This window comes from Miscanthus floridulus, chromosome 9, assembly GCF_019320115.1.
Source record: "Miscanthus floridulus cultivar M001 chromosome 9, ASM1932011v1, whole genome shotgun sequence".
Classification (NCBI taxonomy): domain Eukaryota; kingdom Viridiplantae; phylum Streptophyta; class Magnoliopsida; order Poales; family Poaceae; genus Miscanthus; species Miscanthus floridulus.
The window spans coordinates 13,006,184-13,027,287 of record NC_089588.1 but is presented as its reverse complement, the minus strand read 5'-3'; the positions used below and the strand labels follow the sequence as shown (position 1 = coordinate 13,027,287).

The 21,104-nt window shown below is 42.8% G+C and overlaps 2 protein-coding genes across 2 annotated transcripts; one reads left to right on the top strand and one right to left on the bottom strand.

Annotated features, from left to right (window-relative positions):
- Positions 1-1,325: 1,325 nt before the first annotated feature.
- LOC136481376 (receptor-like protein EIX2) lies at positions 1,326-4,735 on the bottom strand. The gene has a single exon (XM_066478731.1). It carries the CDS (start codon positions 4,702-4,704, stop codon positions 1,723-1,725), a length of 2,982 nt encoding a protein of 993 aa, XP_066334828.1. The 5' UTR covers positions 4,705-4,735; the 3' UTR covers positions 1,326-1,722.
- A 10,710-nt stretch (positions 4,736-15,445) lies between these two features.
- LOC136479262 (uncharacterized) lies at positions 15,446-16,795 on the top strand. Its single transcript, XM_066477187.1, has one exon. It carries the CDS (start codon positions 15,446-15,448, stop codon positions 16,793-16,795), a length of 1,350 nt encoding a protein of 449 aa, XP_066333284.1.
- Positions 16,796-21,104: the final 4,309 nt, after the last annotated feature.

The window sequence follows — 21,104 nt, the reverse complement described above, 5'->3', positions numbered from 1 at the left end:
GTGCGCGAAAGCGCTGGTGAGCGGACTGCTCACCCGTGCGAGTAATCTCGGGCTAACAGATTGGGCCGACAGGCCCAGGGCGTTGTCGTCGCTGGCGCCGTCCATGCATGAAAGCCGGCTCGCAGACGTCGTCGTCTCGCTCCACTAGAAAAATAGCCCCGCGGGCCACGGCCGGTCAGGGGCACGCCCAGGGCGGCGGCGACGCCAGCGCCATCCAAGTCCCAGCATGTGGTATGTAAAAGCCTAAAAGGTAGCTATGGAAGGGAGAGATGCAGCAGCAGCCGTTGCAGCTAGCAACCTGAAAGTGGCCGTTGGTTCTTGGAAAGTTGGAATTGCTAAGATTTACTCTATAAAGGTTACACAGTTCAATCTGTAGCCTTTTGGTGAAGTTGCGTTCTTGTTTTTTGGTGGTGCCTGATTTAGTTTATAACTTGTTTAGAGCTGTGAATAAATCATTTGCTTATCATCTTAGACTGCCTTATGTGTTGCTTTTCGTCTATGATGAAGAGAACCAGAACCGGACCATCATCATTTCGTGGTTCAGTTTTCGTTTTGTTATTATGACCATATTAGCAGTTTTGTGCTGAGTTGAGTGTGGGCAGATTGAACATGATTATTCCCTTGCCATGGTACGTAACAAAGATCATGCTGGTGACTATATATAAACTTTTTTTTAATTTTTTTTTATGAAAACTTTATTTTTTTATTTGCCTGATCATAAAAAGTCATCATCTCAATTGTGCCTGGAGTACTATCCCCAGGTCATTTTGCACCCCATTTGAGATTTGACTAGCAGCACTCTCCAGTTTGTAGGTAGCGGTGGTACTACAGGTGTAGTAGTATACTACTGCTCCACCAGTTAAGCGGTGCTCATGTCTTGGGCTCTTCAATTTCTGAGAAATTTGCTCTCCTTGTTCTCTGCTTTCTTGTTCAATGTGTATGGTAAGTGAATGTTGCTTATATGTAACACTTTGGTTGCAGATGAGACCATGATATTTTGATTCATATCATCCCTCGCCTAGGTACACTGAAATTCCACGGCACGCCAAGCCTTGTTTGGCTGCACATTGTATTCACCTCATCAATCCACTTCAACACACGTGGACTAAGGTGGATACGGGTGCAGCCAAACAAGCCCTAATGTGGACGATGAGCGTGGAATATGCAACGATAGGTCATATTCAGGTTGCCGGATCCGACTACCATGGCCCACAGGGACCAATGATGTAGTGCCGCCTGAAGCGCTACATGGAATTGATTGACCATGTCTTAATGTTCATCATCATAAGGACATAATTATTACTGTAAAACTTGGTGAAGCGTGTTAACCTCTGTAGAGGCCACGTCTACGTGTTATATAGCGCCCTGAGCTGACCAGGCGAACGTCTTGTACAGACAACAAACCAACATCCTGAAGATCAGCCAGAGTTTACAACATACTTATGTTATCTATATACTAACAACTAAGATCTATCTTGTACAACAAACAATAATGTTGGCCAATGATCAAGTGTCGGTTCTCAGTTTATTACATGATATATGAGATAAACACGGACACACAAATCTTCATTTCGTAAAGAAAACCATAGCAATATGTAATACTGGTGGTAACAAAATTCAAAGCACTCCTGAACAGACTTCCCTCCCACTTCCATTATTCATACATGCATGCATTGGCTAATTTTAGTTGAAGTGCCGACCATCGCCTTTGCTTCATGCTTGCTAATCAGTTGGTGTTTGTCTTGCTCTTTCCCATGTAGCAACGACGACATATACTTTGTCGTACAACTTGTCCGAGAGTCGAAAGCAAGCAATTCTCCAGTTTCTCTTGAACAACAAAACACCAAATGCAATCCATGTACCAACCACGAAGCCACACCCGAGTCCAAGATAAAAGAATGGTATCACATAACCTTCTTCAGTTCTTCCCAGGCCACCCTGCTTTGGTGCATGACGCTCGCTCGAGCAATTGTTTTGAAGAGGATGTCCACAAAGACCGACGTTGCCAATGTACATAGATGGATACTCTGAATACAGGGTATCAAGTTGTACTCCCGATGGAATTCTTCCTATAAGATCGTTGTATGATAATTCCAAGTAACTTAAGAACGTCAGATTTGACAGAGTGGCTGGTATTTCCCCTGAAAGCATGTTCCTCGAGAGGTCCAATGATTGCAGTGATCGCATTTCCCCGATCTTCTTTGGAATAACTCCAGTCAAGTGGTTCCTTGATAGATTCAAATTCACAAGCGCATCAAGAACAACTATTTCTTCTGGAATTTCACCGGTTAAGTCGTTTGAAGATAAATCAATGCTCGTCATACTTGTGTCCAAAATTCTTTTAATGGAACCATAGTTCAATTCCTGCCCCTTCCAGACCGTAGACAAACTATTAAGATGAGAATAAATTATTTCAATGCCGTCATAACAACCCATCATGGTTGTGTTTGTCATAAATTTAAGATTTGATAGGTAGATCGGTGGAGAGCCTGATATTTTATTGTTATTTAGATCCATGTACTGAAGGCAAGAAAGGTTTGTGATGTTCATTGGAATGCTACCAAAGAACTTGTTGTGACTTAATCGTATAACTCTTAATGATGTTAAGCTTCCAATCCACATTGGCAATCTTCCAGAGAATTTGTTCCAAGACAAATCTAGGAAGTACACATTTGTCAATTTTTGCATAAAAGACGGGAACTTTCCTGACAAACTATTGTTACTTAAGGCTACAAATTCCATATATTCCGTTACCCCAAGGCACAACGGTGGTTCTCCCTCCAAAAAATTATTGGATAAGTCCAACACAACTAATTGCTGATATTTACAAAAAGATTCAGGAATATGACCAGTGAGTCGATTAGAGAAAAGAGAAAGCTGACTTAGATTGGCGGATCTAGTAGCAGAGGGTAGAGGTCCTGACAAGAAGTTATTGGACAAGTCCAAGGTATGTATGTTTGGTGGCAGTGTGGGTATCTGACCAGCTAATTTGTTTGAACTGAGGTAGAGTTCCTGAAGTGGCATGGAGCCCATATCAGCCGGCAAAGTTCCGTTGAGTTGATTGTTGGAGATGTTCATGAATTCGACATTTGAAAAGGCATCGGAGAACCACTGTGGAAGCCTATCAGCTATACCTGCACTCGAGATATCAAGATAGCCGATGCTCACATTCCACTGAAGCCACCCAGGAAACAGTGGGCCCATCTGGCAGGATGCAAAGTTTACAATATCTAATTTAGATGGTGGTTGCCAGTCCGAGCTGATCTCAATCTTCAGGGCATTATATGACAAGTCTATATATTGCAAGCTCCTTGCAGTAGCAAAGTGTTCCTCAGTTATCATGCCATCCAGTTTATTTCTCTTTAGATCAAGATGGGTCAGATTACTAAGCTTACCAATCTCATATGGGACATGTCCGTTTAGGTTGTTGAAAGAGAGGTCAAGGATCTGCAAACCAGTAAATTGTCCTACAGATGTTGGGAGAGATCCTGTGATCTTGTTCCAGCCTAGATTCAGAACAACCAAGCTCATGAATTGCCCTATCCATCTTGGTAACATCCCGGTTAAATGGTTCCAACCGAGGTCCAATTCTTGCAATTTGTTGGGTGAACATCGAGGTAGATTCCTAAACAGCTCAGCTACGTCGCCATATAAGAGAGTGCATTCAAGGTTCAGGACCTCCAAATTGCATAGGTTCTTAAGATTCGTGATCATGCTGCGCATGTTCTTGTCATCATCATGATAATCATGAAAACAATAATCATTTGAAAGATCAAGGACTTGAAGGGATGTCATGTCTCCAAGAGCATCCGGAAATTGACCGTACATACTAGTGTGTTTGAGGTAAAGGAATCTAAGGCTTGTTATGTTCCAGAACCAGCTGGTCACCATTGGATGGTGGAAGGAGTTCCCGGAGGCATCGAGCTCCTCGAGATTTGTAAGGTTCAGGTGTGGCAGCGACGGGTTTGCGCTTGCAAGAGAGCAGCCTGAAAGATGGAGGGCCCTCAAAGAAGGAAGCATATTCATGACACGAGGCCAATCCGCTACTGTGCTGAGGTTCACTCCGTTCAAGTTAAGATATTGTATGGAAGGAATGTGTGTTAACCATGAGAGACCCGTCGACTTCATGCCTCCCCAAAAGTTCATCCAGTTGGAATTGGAAAGATCTAGATACTGCAGCCTTGACAAGTTGCCAAGCTGGGGAGGCACGCCACCGTGGAATGGTATGCCAGAGAGGTTAAGATACTTGAGATTCTTTAGAGAGCCCAAGAACTCGGGAAGACGACCCGTTGGCCCTGCTAGATCATTCCAGCTGAGGTCAAGGTGCTCTAGGTGATCCAGAGCAAGCAAAGAAGGACTTATCTGGCCGGCCAAATTATCTGGTGGGAAGGTGCCTCCACCTCCAAGTCGAAGCGCGTGGACGTGGCCAGTTCGGTTGCTGCACCGGACGCCTCTCCACCAGCAGCAGTCTTGCTCGTCGTGGCGACCGTCTGTGCGCCACGAGCTGAGGACGCCGCCAGGGTCGCTGGTGACGCCGTGCTTGAATGCCAGCAGGGCGTCCCTCTCGTGTGGTATGCAGCTCGGGCTCGCTCTGTTACCACCGGCGGCTGGCTGGAGCTGCTGCTGCTGCGTGGCGAGGAACAAGCAGCAGCAGCAGAGCAACACGAGCATGGCAGCAGCTAGGAGATGCATGGTGGCAACCATCGACGATAATGTCGCTATGGTGGCAGGATCAGTTCTGGAGTCAGAGTGGATCCGTTCTGGAGGGAGGGTGTTATTATTATAGTAGGTGGATGCAGAGGATACTGCAGATCGGTCGATTGACCGTGGACTGAGGTCGTCGGTCACCTTCCGTGTAGAAGCGGGCAGGCATCTGCGTGAAGGCCCACGCGCACTCCTCTACAGTACTCCTCCGTCGGCCAGCGTCCCGGTCATGGATCGAACCTCAGTCCACGGTCACCTTCCGTGTAGAAGCGGTCAGGCGTGTGTCAGTGTGGTCATCATCGATTCCATTATTGCCTCTGCCTCTCATCCCTTCGTGCCAAAAGAAAAGATGTCTCACCTCTGGACAAGTTAACTTTTTTTTTTAACTTTGATCAAATATATATAACAAAATATTAATATTTATAATACATAATTAGTATTATTAGATAAATCCTTGAATATATTTCATAATAAATTTATTCGGAGATATAAATGCTGTTAATATTTTCTATAAATCTAGTCAAACTTAAAAGAGTTTGATCAGTACGCATCCCGTAACGGACGGAGCGAGTTTATAGTACTAGTTGATAGATTGATTGATTTTCTCGACCCGTAAGGAAAAGCGCCGCGCTGATGGCCTCCACGTTGCACCCTGTCTACGCCGAGAGACAGGACGCTAATTGCTTGGCTTGGGTGCCTCCTCTCCATCTGTTTGTTTCTATGGTCGTTAGCAAGGTTTCCTGTACTCTTTTTGTTTACTTAATTAAGGTGTATGTTTATGGTAACAACCACTACCGGAAGCTGGGTGTTTGCCGAGCGCTAAAATGTTTGCCGAGTGCATTTTATCGGGCACTCGGCAAAGAAGCTATTTGCCGAGTGCTGTCACAAAAACATTCGGCAAAATAATTGCACTCGGCAAAAGAGACAAAAAAACACTCAACAAAGTTTGGCACTCGGCAAACAAGAAAAAAAACACTCGGCGAAGAAATATGTTTGTCGAGTGCTAAACCTGTGGCACTCGGCAAAGAAATATGTTTGCCGAGTGTAAACATGTGGCACTCGGCAAATAATTTCTTTTTTTTTCTCTTCTAACCTTGAAACATTTTCTGCTCTCCACATACAACATGTGGTATTCCATGTTAAAATTTGGTATATTTCTAGATCTGTTTGCTATATTTCATTAATTTATTGCATTTCTAGGAATTTTTTTGATATAAGTCAAATTTGAGCCGCAAGTGATTCAAATAATAAAATAAAATGAGTAGAAAAATGATATTCATGTTATTGAATCCAGTGTGAGGCCTTACCCAGGAAATGAAAAAGAAAATTTGAACATCTTGGTCAGAAAACATGACCACGAACGTGTGGCCGATTGGTTTTTAAATTCTAAAAAAGCAACCGAAGTCTGAAAATCATGAGATTTGTCATGATGTGATGATATCATACATGGAGGTTGTGGTAAAAAATTGAGAAGGTTTTGCACAATTTGTCACGTACGATGTTTACAAACCGAAGCATCTTAGAAGAAAGATCGTAGCGTTGAGAAAGATCCGGTAAGATTTGGAGTCAAAGTGACGGTCGAATTGGGGTTTGGCTTCAAAACTTTTTGTATAGGCAATAGAGAACATAGATTATTTCATGTGAAATTTTGGTAATTTTTTCGATTAGTTTGATAATTTTAATTTATTAAGTGCAATTATAGAATTTTAATTGATATAAATTAAATTTGGGCTATAACTCATAAAATAATGTAATAATATTCATAGAAAAATCTAATATATATTGTTGAGTCAATTTGACAAGGTATTTTCAAAGTACATGGGAAAAAAAGAAAACACGTTATGGAAAAGAAGGAAAAGAAGGAAAATGAAAAAAATGCGGGGTTTGTCGAGTGCCCCATTTGACACTCAGTAAAGCTGGGCTTTGCTGAGTGCCCCGATCCGACACTCGACAAACCTTCTTCATATCCAGCCCGGCGCTCTCTCACATGCACACACGCACACACGCAAACTCACCCTTACACACGCACCCCCCGCGCCCACGCCCGCGCCCCGCGCCGCCTGTCTCCCGCCGCCGGCATCCTGCGCCCATACCCACGCCACGCCCGCCCCCTACCCCCGCCAACCCCCTACCCCCAGCCCCCGGCCCCCACCGACGCCGCCCCCTGCCCTTGACCCCCTGCGCCGCCCCCGCCGCTCTTCAACGCGTCTCTTCGCCAGTTCCTCGTCGGACCTATCGCTGGCGACGAGCACCAACACAGGTATGGCGGCCCCTTCTATCCCCAGAGTATGATCCGAGCGCCCATGACCTTGATGGAGAAGTGGTCATGAGGGCGGGAGGAGGCAAGAAGCATGGCCGGTTCTAGATTGGCGACGGTACAATCGACACGGTCGGTACTCCCACTCTCTCCCAGCTTTGAGCACGGAGCACGAGTTCCATCCCGGTGATACGCCTACGGCCGGACTCTACACGGTTCTGGATGGATGCAGTCTAGGTCATTTCTGTTTTATTCATCGTTCATTGATTTTTACATACTTTTGCATTGCATTGTAACATTGGAATGAAATATTGTAGGCTCAGCTGGAACAAGAAACGAGGCTCCGGGAGGAGCTCGAGGCGAGGATGGAGGTAGAGCAGCAGAGGATGGAGGCAGAGCGGCTGTAGATGTTTGAAATGATGAGGGGTGTTTACGCTGCAATCGGTCAACCTCCGCCACCGATGCTAGTCCCTCCTCCTCAACTTGCACCCAATATTGTTTCTGGCACGGTGAGTCACTTCACAACCTTATAATCACCATTTCTAATTTATGCAGAATCAATCTTTTCTCCTTTGTGATGTGCGTATGTTTCTAGTTTCTAATTTCTAGTTTATTTCTAGTTTGTAGTTGACCTTGTAATCACTGTTTCATTCTCAATCACTGTAACTTAGCTACTTTTAGTTTCCGCAGAATTAATTACTATTTCTAGTCACTAGTTTATTTCTAATACTTGTATATTTCGTTCTCAATCATTGTGAATGATTTATCTCTTCTCCTTTGTACAGAATCAATCTGCGACATCAAATGAGCCTTATGACCAACCGTGGTCACAGTGACTACGTTTATTTGCATTTCTGATGAGCCTGGAGAGCGACAGTGAACAAACTTACTTGTGAATGTGAATTTTATTTGCATTTGTGATTGTGAATGAACCTACTTGTGATTCTGAAGTTTATTTGCATTTATGTGTTGTCGATATATCTATATGAACTACCTTTGATGCTTATTGTGAACTATCTGTGATGGAAGTAAAGTTTATTTGAGTGTGGTTTGTTATATGTGACTGAACCAAATAAAATAGATATATATGGTATCTTTGCCGAGTGTTACATTTGGCAAAAGGGCCATTTGCCGAGTGCCATGCTAAATACACTCGGCAAAAAGGCCACGTGGCAAAAATCTGTGCGTTCTGGGCCTAAAATGGCCATCTTTGCTGAGTTTCACTGTGACACTCGGCAGAGAGGCCAAAATCTGGGCCTAGAATGGCCAGTCTTTGCCGAGTGTCTAGGTTGTGACACTCGGCAAAGAAGCCATGTTTGTCGAGTGTCAGGTCTTGGACACTCAACAAACAAAGGCAAGTTTGCCGAGTGTCATGGCCGGGGCACTCGACAAACAAGGGCATGTTTGCCGAGTGCCCAGGCCGTTAGGCACTCGGCAAACACGCCATGACCGTCACATTGCTTTTTTTATCGAGCGTCGGTTTTAGCACTCAGCAAAGTCTTTGCCGAGTGTTTTTTGGGCTTCGCCGTGTGAAAGCCCTAGTTTGGTTTTGGCTAATTGATAAAACCTATTTGGACTAACCTAAGTGCTAAGTGTGTGTAGCAAAGAAAGGATTGGTCCAAGATCAAGTTGAGTGCTCGGCTATGACACTAGTGTGCTCGACCAAAACTCTTATGTGGTTGGCTATGGCACTAGTGTGGTCGGCAAGGCACTTGAGTGGTCGCCGTGTGGTAGGCTGTGCTTTGGAGTGATCAGCCAAGGTAAAGGAGTGGCCGGCTATGATGTTCAAGTGATCCAACTTGAAAAGAAGACAGAGAAAAAGAAAATGGGCTCAAGGCAAAGGTATGCTTGATAGGGCCATTTTGTTTTTGGCACTAAAGACACCATAGAGGGTGTGAGTGTATTTAGGATTGATAGTCGTACTATGAAGAGGGGCGAAATTCATTATGAAATGCGGTTATCAAAATGCCACTAGATGTTCTAACTCATTGCATATGCATTTAGATTCTAGTGAGTGCTAACACCCTTGAAAATGCTTTGAAAATATGCTAACACACATGCACAAAGGTGATACACATTGTGTTTAGCACTTGGGAGCAAGGGTGAAGTGTTGGAGATAAGAGAAGGGGTCACTGCTGTGACCGGATGCTGGTACCCGTGGGACCTGACACGTCCGGTGACAAACCCTAGGAGAAGGGCAGCAGCGCAGTGGTGACCGAACACAGGCCCTCGAGCGCGACCAGACACGACACTGCCTCGATTCCTCAGCAGGCAGAGCAGCGGCTACCGGATGCTGTGGCGTGTCCAGTCAAGCTGACTGGACTCGTTCGGCCAGGAAAAATCGTTTCTGGAACCTCTCTGAGTTGGACCGGACGCTGAGGCATTGCGAGTCCGGTTAGTTGACCGGACGCATCTGGTGCGAGTGCAGCGAGCATGCGCAAAGGAGGCATTGCGTGCCAATGGTAACATTCAAACGGCTAGGACATGTGGTGTCCAAAGAGTGACTGGACACTGGTGATCCGACGCGTTCGGTGCACCCTGCAGCGCGTCCGGTCGACGCGTAGTGTGGCAGAACCGCCTAATCTAATGCCGCCCAGGAGTACTTGTATTCCATTAGACACTAAGCACTCAAGGGAGGACACTAAATTACACAGTTCTGTCAAGCACACCCCAAGGGAGAACCCTAAAATCCACATTTTTCCTTCAGGATCACAAATGAGAGAATAAAGCTTACAACATTTTAGCCATTTCTTACATTACTTTCCATGTAACATCAGAGTATAATATTTATTATTTATAATAGCGGAATATGAACATGTGATCAGAGTTACAGCGGAAATAAATATCTATTCATGACATGATGAAGCATTGATGAATAAACTAAGACAATAGATTATAAAGCTTCTACTTATAAAAACATTTAGTGAGAGTTATAAATAAAAACTATGATCGCAGCGTAAAAAAATCCTCGCTGAGCCCACCAGGAGGAATCCACACACAAGAGTCAGCTCTAGCATCCGCCAGTCACCTAACAGGGGGAAATAAAACCCTGAGCACTCAATTGTACTCAACAAGTCTTACCCGACAGGAGGAAAGAAAAGACTCCAAGGATATGCAAGGGTATCTGACTTGTGGGTTTATTACATCTGCAGGAACCATTACTAAGCGTGCATCCTTATATTCAATTTTATTAGCAATCAACATTAGTTCATTAACCAATCATTCTACGTAAGCACCTATGCTACTTTCAAGCAGGTGGTAAGCAATCAGAATTATTTTACCATCTTTCATCTTCTAGTTCTTACTACATTGCTAGACTGTAGACAAGTCTTACTGGATCGCCCGGCGATTCGCGAATCAATGTGCCCAGCTGGGTACCCTAAAACACACTCCCCGCTTGTACACCAGGCACAAGCAGGACCAACCCACCACCCTCCTATCACGGAGTCTAGGTCCCCGTCCAAACTTGGACTCCAAGCCCCCGCTCCTGAGTCTCGAACTCAGTGCGGTGCTTAGACCTCCACCATCCCCGCCTCCAATCAGTCGGTCCGGAAAGAGCCGGAACCCATGACAAGAGAGCAATGAGTCTTTCCATGCCCATACACAAGTATGTGTTCAGGATAATAAGTCTGTGACCTACCTAGAAGCCAATGCAACGGCCGGTCCTTAACCGACACAGGCAGAACAAATGCAATCCGAGCCTTGCTCGAATGCCAAACCAAGTCCAGATCCAAAGTACCATTCTGCCCGATCTCCAATTATCATTCATATATATATTCCAGGTGATAATAATATAATAACAATAATAATATTTTTTTCCTATCTCTTGCGAGTGACAGACAATCACTCGATTTCTACCGGAGTCCTGTAGCATAGCAATCTACACGATCCTGTCATACTAGTAAGACTTATTGGATAAACATATATATATATATGCAAGTGGGTTTGATTCAACTCCTTAAAACTTAATGCACAAGCATAAATTAAAGTGCAGAATAATAGGGGTTATGCACCGGGGCTTGCCTGGGTAAAATATAACCAAAAGTTAGCATTCCATCTTCGTGACATGATCCCTGGCACCATCTTTTCATCTACTCTAGTTGATACCATCGATCCACCGTCGTTTTAGCTACTCTAGTTGATACCATCGATCTTCGTGACATGATCCCTGGCAGAATAATAGGGGTTATGCACCGGGGCTTTTTCCCGAAAATGTTTTCGTTCTACAAACCCCCAATTATTTTTGACATTTGATTGATTAAATATATATTTATGCACTAGGACACATTTAGTTACCTTAACAAACTAATTATTCTAGAGCTATAAAAATTACAGTGAGTAACTAATATTATTAGGAGTTTATCGTAACATTTAAGATCCAACACTATTACCAATTTATCACAACAATTCCTACAAGTTTATATTTTTACAATATTAAGTATCTCAAATTAATTATATAGCTTCCAAAAATATTATCAAACTATGTGAACAAAATATACTAGCAGATAGATCATGATTTTAGGAGCCTAACAAAATTAGTTTCACAATTTTTTTTGGTTATCTACACAAATTTGTATTGAATTTACAAATTTGCTTTAGAAGTTTAAATTAGAATTTGCTCTAGAAAATGAAAAGGCCGGCGGGAATCAAAACTGGCCCAGCAGCCCATTACGGCCCGCGCGAAAACAGCTGCGCGCGCAATGGGCTGGCCTAGCAACGACCCAAGGCGGAATCCAGCGTGGGTGCTGGCTCTTTGCTAAAGGGTCCCCGTTCTCTTTTCCATTCGCGAAGCTACTGATAGCACTATTCAATTGAGTTAAGAACTTTATATCAGGAACCCTAGATATATTCGAATTCTTATTTTCAAAGGTCCCTGGCCAAACTTAATAGAGGCCGCGCAACTCCGGCCAAACGCCAACGCATATGGCCTCACAGGCGACAACCAACACTACCAAATGACTACACACGTCAAGATCAACCAATCAAGGTATTTCGCACACAAAACGGTGCGGTACAGCAGCGGGGACGCGTGCCGTGGCGGGGTGTGGCCACGGGTACGTCGACGCCGGCGACAACAGCCCTACCGGTGGCGCTGCATCTCCAAAAATCCCTCCTTAAGTTACTGCTAATATGCTAGAAGCCTTAGATGTACTAGCACTACTCCCTATCGGCCCAGCCCTAGAAACGGCATCTAAACCGAGTTCACCGGCGACGGCGAAAGCGTTCCGACGAGCACGAAGCTCAGATAGTCAAACCGACTACCAAAAAAAGCAGAAGGGCCTCACCAGAAACATGTAGGAAGGGCTGGAAGAGGTCGCAAGGCTCGGAGAAGTAGTCGACCACGTGCACACAGATAGGCTGTGAGCACTCCAGTTTGGCACCACCACGCCACGTCGTCAACGGAGAGGTCGCTGGCCAAACCGGGACGAGCAGCAGCACGAGGGGACCGAGGTGAGCTCATATGAACAACTAATTGGACCCCCACTAAGGGATAGGACCTTACCCCCAATCCCCACCCTACCCCGGTGAGGAGATGGTCGGTGGCGAGCAATTCTTCAATTTGGTGTGGCATAGGATTCAGTTGGGGCTTGATGCGGTTGGCCGGCTAGCCAACTACCAAAGCTACCCGTGGAGGCAAGCGGATCAAGCTAAGGCACGTGGGACAGCATGAAAAGCGCCAGTGGCTCGACCAAAGCTTGATGGGACCATGGCGATGGGACGAAGGTGGGAGTGCTCTGCTAGTAAAGACGAGGCCAAGTACATGCGGGGGAAACGACATGGCACCACCGTCCCTCAAACTAGCACATAGACGGGACGACTCAAACTTGGTGGGACGCTCTCGGCGGTAGCGAAACAGTGGGCGCACACCGAGTCACCACGCGGGACCGACGCACCACGACGCGACGAGAGGACCAGTAACACAGAATCAATGGCCGTAGCGTGACGGGACAGCGAAGGCAGCCAGCTCCTCCATGGTTAGGTGGGTCATGCGGTGGGCGGAGCATCACGTCGGCCAGACGGCTAGCAGGCAGTGCACGCGGAGACCGTAGGCCGAGCCGTTCGACGGTGAGTAGTGATGCGCACGATTTTTAAAGCTAAGCAAGTGCTGCGATTGATCACGATTGAGGCCCAAGCAAGTCCTCAAATCTGAAGTCCACACTACCATCTATCAAACCAAACAACCGTCATGAACAAGGAGTAACTAGGTAGAGAGATACAAGGGTTCCAACAAGGGTTCGTCATGCTGAACGACGGTTCATGAACAGAGCGCCAACGACATAACTACAACGCGTTTCAATGAAATTTGAAAATTTTTAGGAGGACCACGGGCCATCCAACATAACTTTAACCTGCACCCTGCTCAAGTGCTCGCCTTGATGCAACCAATAGTGCAAAAACATATATGGATCGCTTAATCATTTTTGTCGGAATTTAAATGCCAAAACGGCATTGTCTACCAACATTTCAAAGTTACGGCTCAGTTTTAGACTAACAACTACTACCACTTTTATCGTAATTTTTGGGAAGCCCAAACATTATTAATTTCGCCCAACGAATATTTCACTCATTAGCCCGCACTACATACTAACACATCGAAGCGGGATACTTAAGCACCCTTTAGCTATTTTGGCCAAAATACTCTACCAAAAATGGCATCCGCAACATAAGTTCATTGCCTCGCCAATTGAACGAAACGTTCTAGTTTGAATTACGGATTCAATTTCGAAGCTCCCAAGAACACTAGCTAACCGCACTATTCTTTGAAATTCAAAATTACATATCTATCTACATAACTTGCCCTCAAATTCTATCGAAGCTCTGCACTCCAGTTATATATGGTTGTTGTTATAGAAATTGTTTTCATACCAAAACAATTAAACAACTTTCCCATTTTTCTTATTAGGATCTCGTTAGCATGTTTTCACATAAACTACTAACTCACCATATCCAATTGATTCCTCTTCTCAAGGGATGAGACATACAAGCTGACTATCATTGCATGGGGTGTCTATAAATAGTAGTTGGCTGGCTTTGAGGTATCTCTCTTGGCATTTTGACATTCTTAACATCCCTTTGAGCTAAGCATACTCCCTCCCACTCATCTCCTTGCTTGATAGTGCAAATCCAAGTGAGATTGAGTGATTCCAAGTGCATTGCTTGAGTGATTGCATCAAGAGGCACTTGGTGATTGGGTTTCGCTGTCGATTTCTCTTATTACTCTTGGTGTTTGCCACACCTAGATGGTTTGGAGCAGCAAGGATTGTTGAGCAGAGGGTGGTGTTTGTCTCAGGCTCCGATCGTGGTGATTGTAAGGGGTTCTTGAGCCTTCCCCATGGGAGTTCACAAAAGGCATCTCTAGTGGATTGCTCGTAGCTTGTGAATCCCCATCTTGTGTTGGTTGTGCGGCACTCGATTGTGGGTTTGGCATGTGATGGCAATTAGCTCGTGAACCTCCAAGTGGGTGAATCGCTACAACGAGGATGTAACTTGCCGGCAAGCAAGTGAACCTTAGATAAAAATCTTGTGTCATTACTATTCTGAGGATTTCATTGTATTTATTGTTGATCACCTGCAACGACGGTATAACCCTCTCTATCACTCTATTGTATTTACTTTGATATACATCTTGTGTAGTGATAGCTTTCCTTGCTAGTTGTAATTAGCTTTCTTGCTAGTTCTCTAGTAGTAGTTTTTAGTCTTAACTTTTGAGTGCCTAGAAAAGTATAGCTCACAAGACTTGTGGATAGGTGGCTTGCATCTTTCTTGTAGTGCTAGTGCAAAACTTGCATTACGCCATTTAGTTATCTAACCACCTTGTCTTAAGTGTTGTTGTAGAAATTTTTATTAGGCTATTCACCCCCCCTCTAGCCATTTAGGACCTTTCAAGTGGTATCAGAGCTAGTACACTGTTGATTCAAGGCTTAACAACCTTCGGTATTAAAATGGCTCAAATCAACAACACCAAACGGCCACCCCAATTTGATGGCACCAATTATAGCTATTGGAAGGAAAAAATGGCAACACATATCAAGTCAATCAATAGAAAGATATGGCAAGTGGTAGAGACCAAGTTTGAGGTTGCTAATCCAAATGCTCCCACCGCCGCCAAAGAAGAAAAGTTGCAAAACAATGACATTGCTCTTAGTGTCATTCATGATGCGATCAACCAAAGGGTATTTGAGCAAATCAAGAACATGGAGATGTCTCATGATGCTTGGGTAAAGCTAGAAGAGTCATATGAGGGCACACAAGCCATCATGGGCGCCAAAGCTTATATCCTCGAATAGAAGTCTGCCAGCTTCAAGATGAAGGAAGATGAGAATGTACTGGAGATGTTTGATAGGCTCCAAGTGTTGGTAAATGATCTAAAGGAGCTTGGTGAGGAGGTGAAGGACAAGGACTTCTCTCATAAATTCTTGAGATGTCTCCCTCCAAGATTTGGCATGTTGGTCACATTATTTGGTAAGAAGTGGTTTGGACACAATGACACCAAACCAAGTACTTGGTGATGTGATGACCGATGATACATACCGTGATGACAAGGAAGAAAATAAGAAGGATGAAAAGAAGAAGAGTGTGGTATTCAAGGCCACATCATCATCCAAGGGCAAGGCCAAGCAAGAAGAGTCAAGCAATGATGAGTACCCAAATACTTGTGATGAAGAAGATGGTGAAGCAATGTCTCTATTTGTAAAGAGATTTGGCAAATTCATGATGAAGAAAGGCTATCGTGCTAGAAGAAAGAAGAGATCCTCAAACAATAAGGATGAACCAAGAAGATGCTTCAAGTGCAATAGCAAGGATCATCTCATTGCGGATTGCCCACATAATAGTGACAACAATGATGACAAGAACATCAAGAAGAAGGGCAAGAAAGAGAGCAAAATGATCTTCAAGAAGAAGAAGAAGGGAGGATCATATGTAGTCACTTGGGATAGTGATGCATCCACAAGTGATGATGATAGTGATGACAAGAAGACATCAAGCAAGAAGAAGGCTCTTGCAAGTGTTGCTATCAACAAGCCTTCACTATTTGACTCTCCATCATGCTTCATGGCTAAGGGCTCAAAGGTACAATATTATGATGAGAGTGACATTGAAAGTGATAGTGATAACAATGATGAACCCACTAAAGATGAACTAATTGACATGCTTGAAGATGCTCGTGATCATTTTGACATAAAGAGAAAGGAGTGCAAAGAATTGCGCAAGAGCAACAAAGCTCTTGAGCAATCCTTTGAGGAGCTAAAAGCATCTCATGAGAGGCTAATGGAAGCCCATGAAAAGCTTAAAGAGGCTCACACCAAGCTTGAGAAAGCTCACTCTTCTCTTGTTGCCCAAAATAAGAAGGAACAAATTCAAACAAGTAACAAAGGCTTAACTTGTAATATTATTGATGAATCCTTTTATAAGCCTAGTGTTATTGCTCCCACTAACCCTTCTTGTAGCACATCCAATTCTACCTCATCTACTAGTGATGGTTTCACAAGTGATTCCTCACTAATGGTTCAGAATGAAACCCTCAAGAAGCAGGTAAATGAGCTCACTCACGCCTTAGATAAAGCCTATGGCGGTGAGGCCCGCTTGCTAAAGTGCTTGGATAGCCAAAGATTTTCTCTCAACAAAGAGGGATTGGGCTATACCCCCAAGAATGGCAAGGCGACCTTTACAACTCAGAAGACTAGTTTTGTGAAGGGCAATGGTCCATTTTGTACTAGATGCAAGCAAGTTGGGCATGTAGAGCAAGCATGCAAGAACAAGAAGAACAATACTAATGTATCCTCTATTGTTTTGATTCTTGCTACATGCTTACCAAGGGTACTAACGGTGTAAAGGCAAAGTTTATTGGTGCTCCCATTGTTGGCCCAAAGAAGAAGGCAATTTGGGTGCCCAAAAGCTTAGTAACTAACCTTGGAGGATCCAAGCAAGTTTGGGTACCTAAAAAGAATTGATCTTTTCTTGTAGGTAAATTACAAAGCCGGAGGAAGGCCTTGGGTGCTTGATAGTGTGTGCACTCAACACATGACCGGTGATTCAAGAATGTTCAATTCAATCAAGGCAAATGATAACAATGAGTTTGATTCTATCACATTTGGTGACAATGGGAAAGGCAAGGTCAAAGGGCTTGGTAAGATTGCAATATCCAATGACATGAGTATATCCAATGTGCTACTAGTTGAAAGCTTGAACTTCAATCTATTGTCGGTAGCTCAATTATGTGATCTTTGTTTCAAATGCATATTTGGAGTTGATAATGTAGAAATCATAAGTGTAGATGGTTCTAATTTGATATTCAAAGGATTTAGATATGAGAACCTCTACTTGGTTGATTTCAATGCTAGTGAAACTCAATTGTCAACTTGCTTGCTCACTAAATATAGCAAGGGTTGGTTATGGCATAGAAGGCTTGGTCATGTTGGAATGAAACAATTGAATAAATTGGTTAAGCATGATCTAGTTAAAGGCTTGAAAGATGTAGTATTTGAGAAGGACAAACTATGTAATGTTTGTCAAGCCGGCAAACAAGTTGGAAATACACATCCTAGCAAAAGCATGATGAGTACAAGTAGAGCTTTTGAGCTATTGCACATGGACTTATTTGGACCAACCACATATACTAGCATTGGTGGAAACAAGTATGGGTTTGTTATAATTGATGATTTTACAAGATATACATGGGTATTCTTTCTTGGTGATAAAAGTGAAACATTTGATATATTCAAAACTTTTATCAGGAAATGCCTTAATGAATTTGATACAACCATCAAGAAAGTTAGAAGTGACAATGGTAGTGAATTCAAGAATACTAGAGTTGATGAGCTTTGTGATGAATTTGGAATTAAACATAAATTCTCTCCCAAGTACACTCCACAATCAAATGGTCTTGTTGAGAGAAAGAATAGAACATATATTGATATGGCAAGATCAATGTTTAGTGAATACAATGTGAGTGATTCTTTTTGGGCCGAAGCTATCAACATGGCTTGCTATTGTAGCAACCGTCTCTATTGTCATAGAATGCTTGAGAAGACACCATATGAACTATTGAATGGAAGAAAGCCCAACATTGCATATTTTAGAGTGTTCGGTTGCAAATGTTATATCTTGAAGAAATCACAAGATTGAGCAAATTTGAGAAGAAATGTGATGAAGGGTTCTTACTTGGTTATTCAACGACAAGCAAAGCATATAGAGTATGGAATAATTCAAGCAAGATAGTTGAAGAAGTTTATGATGTTGAGTTTGATGAAACAAATGAATCTCAAGATGAAGATGAGAATCATGATGATGTGAGAGGTCCACCATTGGCAAATGCAATGAAGAATATGGACATTGGTGGCATAAGACCTAGAGAAGTGATAGATGAGCAAGATGATGAATGTCAAGTATTCACACCATTACATGTGAAAATTAATGCAAATCAAGCTAGTTCATCATCCCCAATGCAAGATCAACAAGTGTCAAGTACATCATCTCAACCAAATAACCAACCAAGCTCAAGCAATCAAGTGCAAGTGCTACAACCAACTAGTATTATAAGAGATCATCCTATAGATCAAATAGTTAGTGACATTAGATGTGGTGTACAAACAAGAACAAGATTGGCTTCATTTTGTGAACACTACTCATTTGTATCATCTATTGAGCCTACCAAGATAGAAGAAGCATTACAAGATGTTGATTGGGTGAATGCAATGCATGAAGAGCTAAACAACTTCACAAGAAATCAAGTTTGGGAATTAGTTGAAAGACCAAAGAACTACAATGTCATTGACACTAGATGGGTCTTTCGCGACAAACAAGATTAGTTGCACAAGGATATACACAAGTGAAAGGTCTTGACTTTGGAGAAACATATGCACCGGTTGCAAGATTGGAGGAAATTAGAATCTTATTAGCCTATGCTTGTGCTCACAACATAAAGCTCTATCAAATGGATGTGAAGAGTGCTTTTCTCAATGGCTATATCAATGAGCTAGTATTTGTTGAACAACCTCATGGATTTGAAGATGACAAGAAACCCAACCATGTGTACAAGCTCAAGAAGGCATTGTATGGTTTGAAACAAGCACCTAGGGCATGGTATGAGAGGTTGAGGGATTTCCTACTCACAAAGGGATTCAAAATGGGCAAGGTTGATACTACTCTCTTCACCAAGAAGATAGACAAAGACTTGTTTGTGTTGCAAATATATGTGGATGGTATCATATTTGGATCAACCAATCAAGATTTTGTGAAGAATTTGGAAACATGATGGCCAATGAGTTTGAAATGTCTATGATTGGAGAACTTAGTTACTTCCTTGGACTTCAAATCAAGCAAATGAAGAATGGTACATTTGTGAGTCAAGGCAAGTATATCAAGGACATGGTCAAGAAGTTTGGATTGGAGGAAGCCAAAGCAATTCATACACCTATGGGAGCAAATGGTTATTTGGACTTGGATTCAAGTGGTAACATGGTGGATCAAAAATTATATCGGTCAATGATTGGAAGCCTACTCTATGTAACCGCATCAAGACCGGATGTCATGTTTAGTGTATGCATGTGTGCAAGATTCCAAGCCTCACCAAGAGAAAGTCATTTAAAAGCAACAAAAAGAATATTGAAGTATTTGTGGCATACACAAGAAGTTGGATTGTGGTATCCCAAAGGATCTAACTTTGAGTTAATTGGATATTCGGACTCCGACTATGCGGGATGCAAAGTGGATAGAAAGAGCACATTGGGAACATGTCAACTGCTTGGAAGATCACTCGTTTCATGGTCATGAAGGAAGCAAAATAGTGTTGCACTTTCAACCGCCGAAGCCGAATACATATCCACGGGTAGTTGTTGTGCACAACTACTTTGGATGAAGGCTACTTTGAATGATTTTGGAATCAAGTTCAAGAAAGTGCCATTACTATGTGATAATGAGAGTGCTATCAAGCTAACCAGCAATCACGTTCAACATGCAAGAACAAAGCATATTGATGTTCGCCACCATTTCATAAGAGATCATCAATTAAAAGGGGACATTTCAATTGACAGTGTGGGTACCGATGATCAACTTGCCGATATATTCACCAAACCATTGGATGAGAAGAGGTTTTGCAAGATAAGGAATGAATTGAACATACTTGACTTCTCCAATATGTGTTGATAACACCCCCTCTAGCCATCCCCCACATATATATGACATGCCTCTCCTCCAAGCAAAGCAAAGGTGAAAGTTGTTTGGCATGCATACATTCCTTGCTAAGGACTTGCGTAGTGCATCTAGACATACTTTGCACTTATTAGGCTTATTCACTAAAAACAAATGTTTTTAATGATTATATGGTGCCACTATTGCTTCTATGTTTACTATGATCAAGTGGTAGCATATAACATGTTTATGAGCTTGTGAACCTAGTGTTTGATCTAGCTAATGTGTACCAAGTATTTAACTCAACACTAGCAAGATAACCATTGCATGATGTGTGAAGAAGCTTGTTATTGGTTTAAACCGAGTTAAATATCTTATACATGTTGCCTAGTTTAAACCAATTAAACTATTGACTCAACCCCATGAGGCTTATTCACACCCCTCTAACTATTAATTGACTAAAATCTTACTACTAAAATTGGGTACCTTTTGTGATAATGGATGACAAAGGGGGAGAAGTTAGTCACAAAGATAGAATGAGATAAAAGATACAAAGGGGGAGAAGTGGTACAAAGATATTAAATGCATTATGGTAAAAGAGATTCCATTATAAAGCTTGCATAACATAGGGGGAGAAGTTATTTACAAGAAAGATATGACAAAAGGGAAGGATCTATTAAAATTTAAGCACACAAATAGGGGGAGCAAGCTCATGAACTGGATTGTTGCCATTACATGAGCATATTCATATGATTGATTGCATTGCACAAGTTTCTAAATTCAATGAACATGCTTGTGTGGTGTATGATAGAAATAGAACTTGTAAGGTGATTGAAATACTAGCATGCATAAGTGATAGCTAGATACGCTACGAAGTGATAGTTTCACTAAATGACACTAGAGCCTATCATACAATGTTGATCTCATGAGGTATCTAGTTGTTTATTGTTTTTCAAGTGGCTTTCAAGTGGTATCTAGCTATCCATGGTGCTAAGGATGGTTGAAATTGTGC

What these genes read in the sequence shown, in the direction of transcription:
- LOC136481376 (XM_066478731.1), bottom strand. Translation starts at nt 4,704, where the DNA reads ATGGTTGCCACCATGCATCTCCTAGCTGCTGCCATGCTCGTGTTGCTC.
- LOC136479262 (XM_066477187.1), top strand. Translation starts at nt 15,446, where the DNA reads ATGACACCAAACCAAGTACTTGGTGATGTGATGACCGATGATACATAC.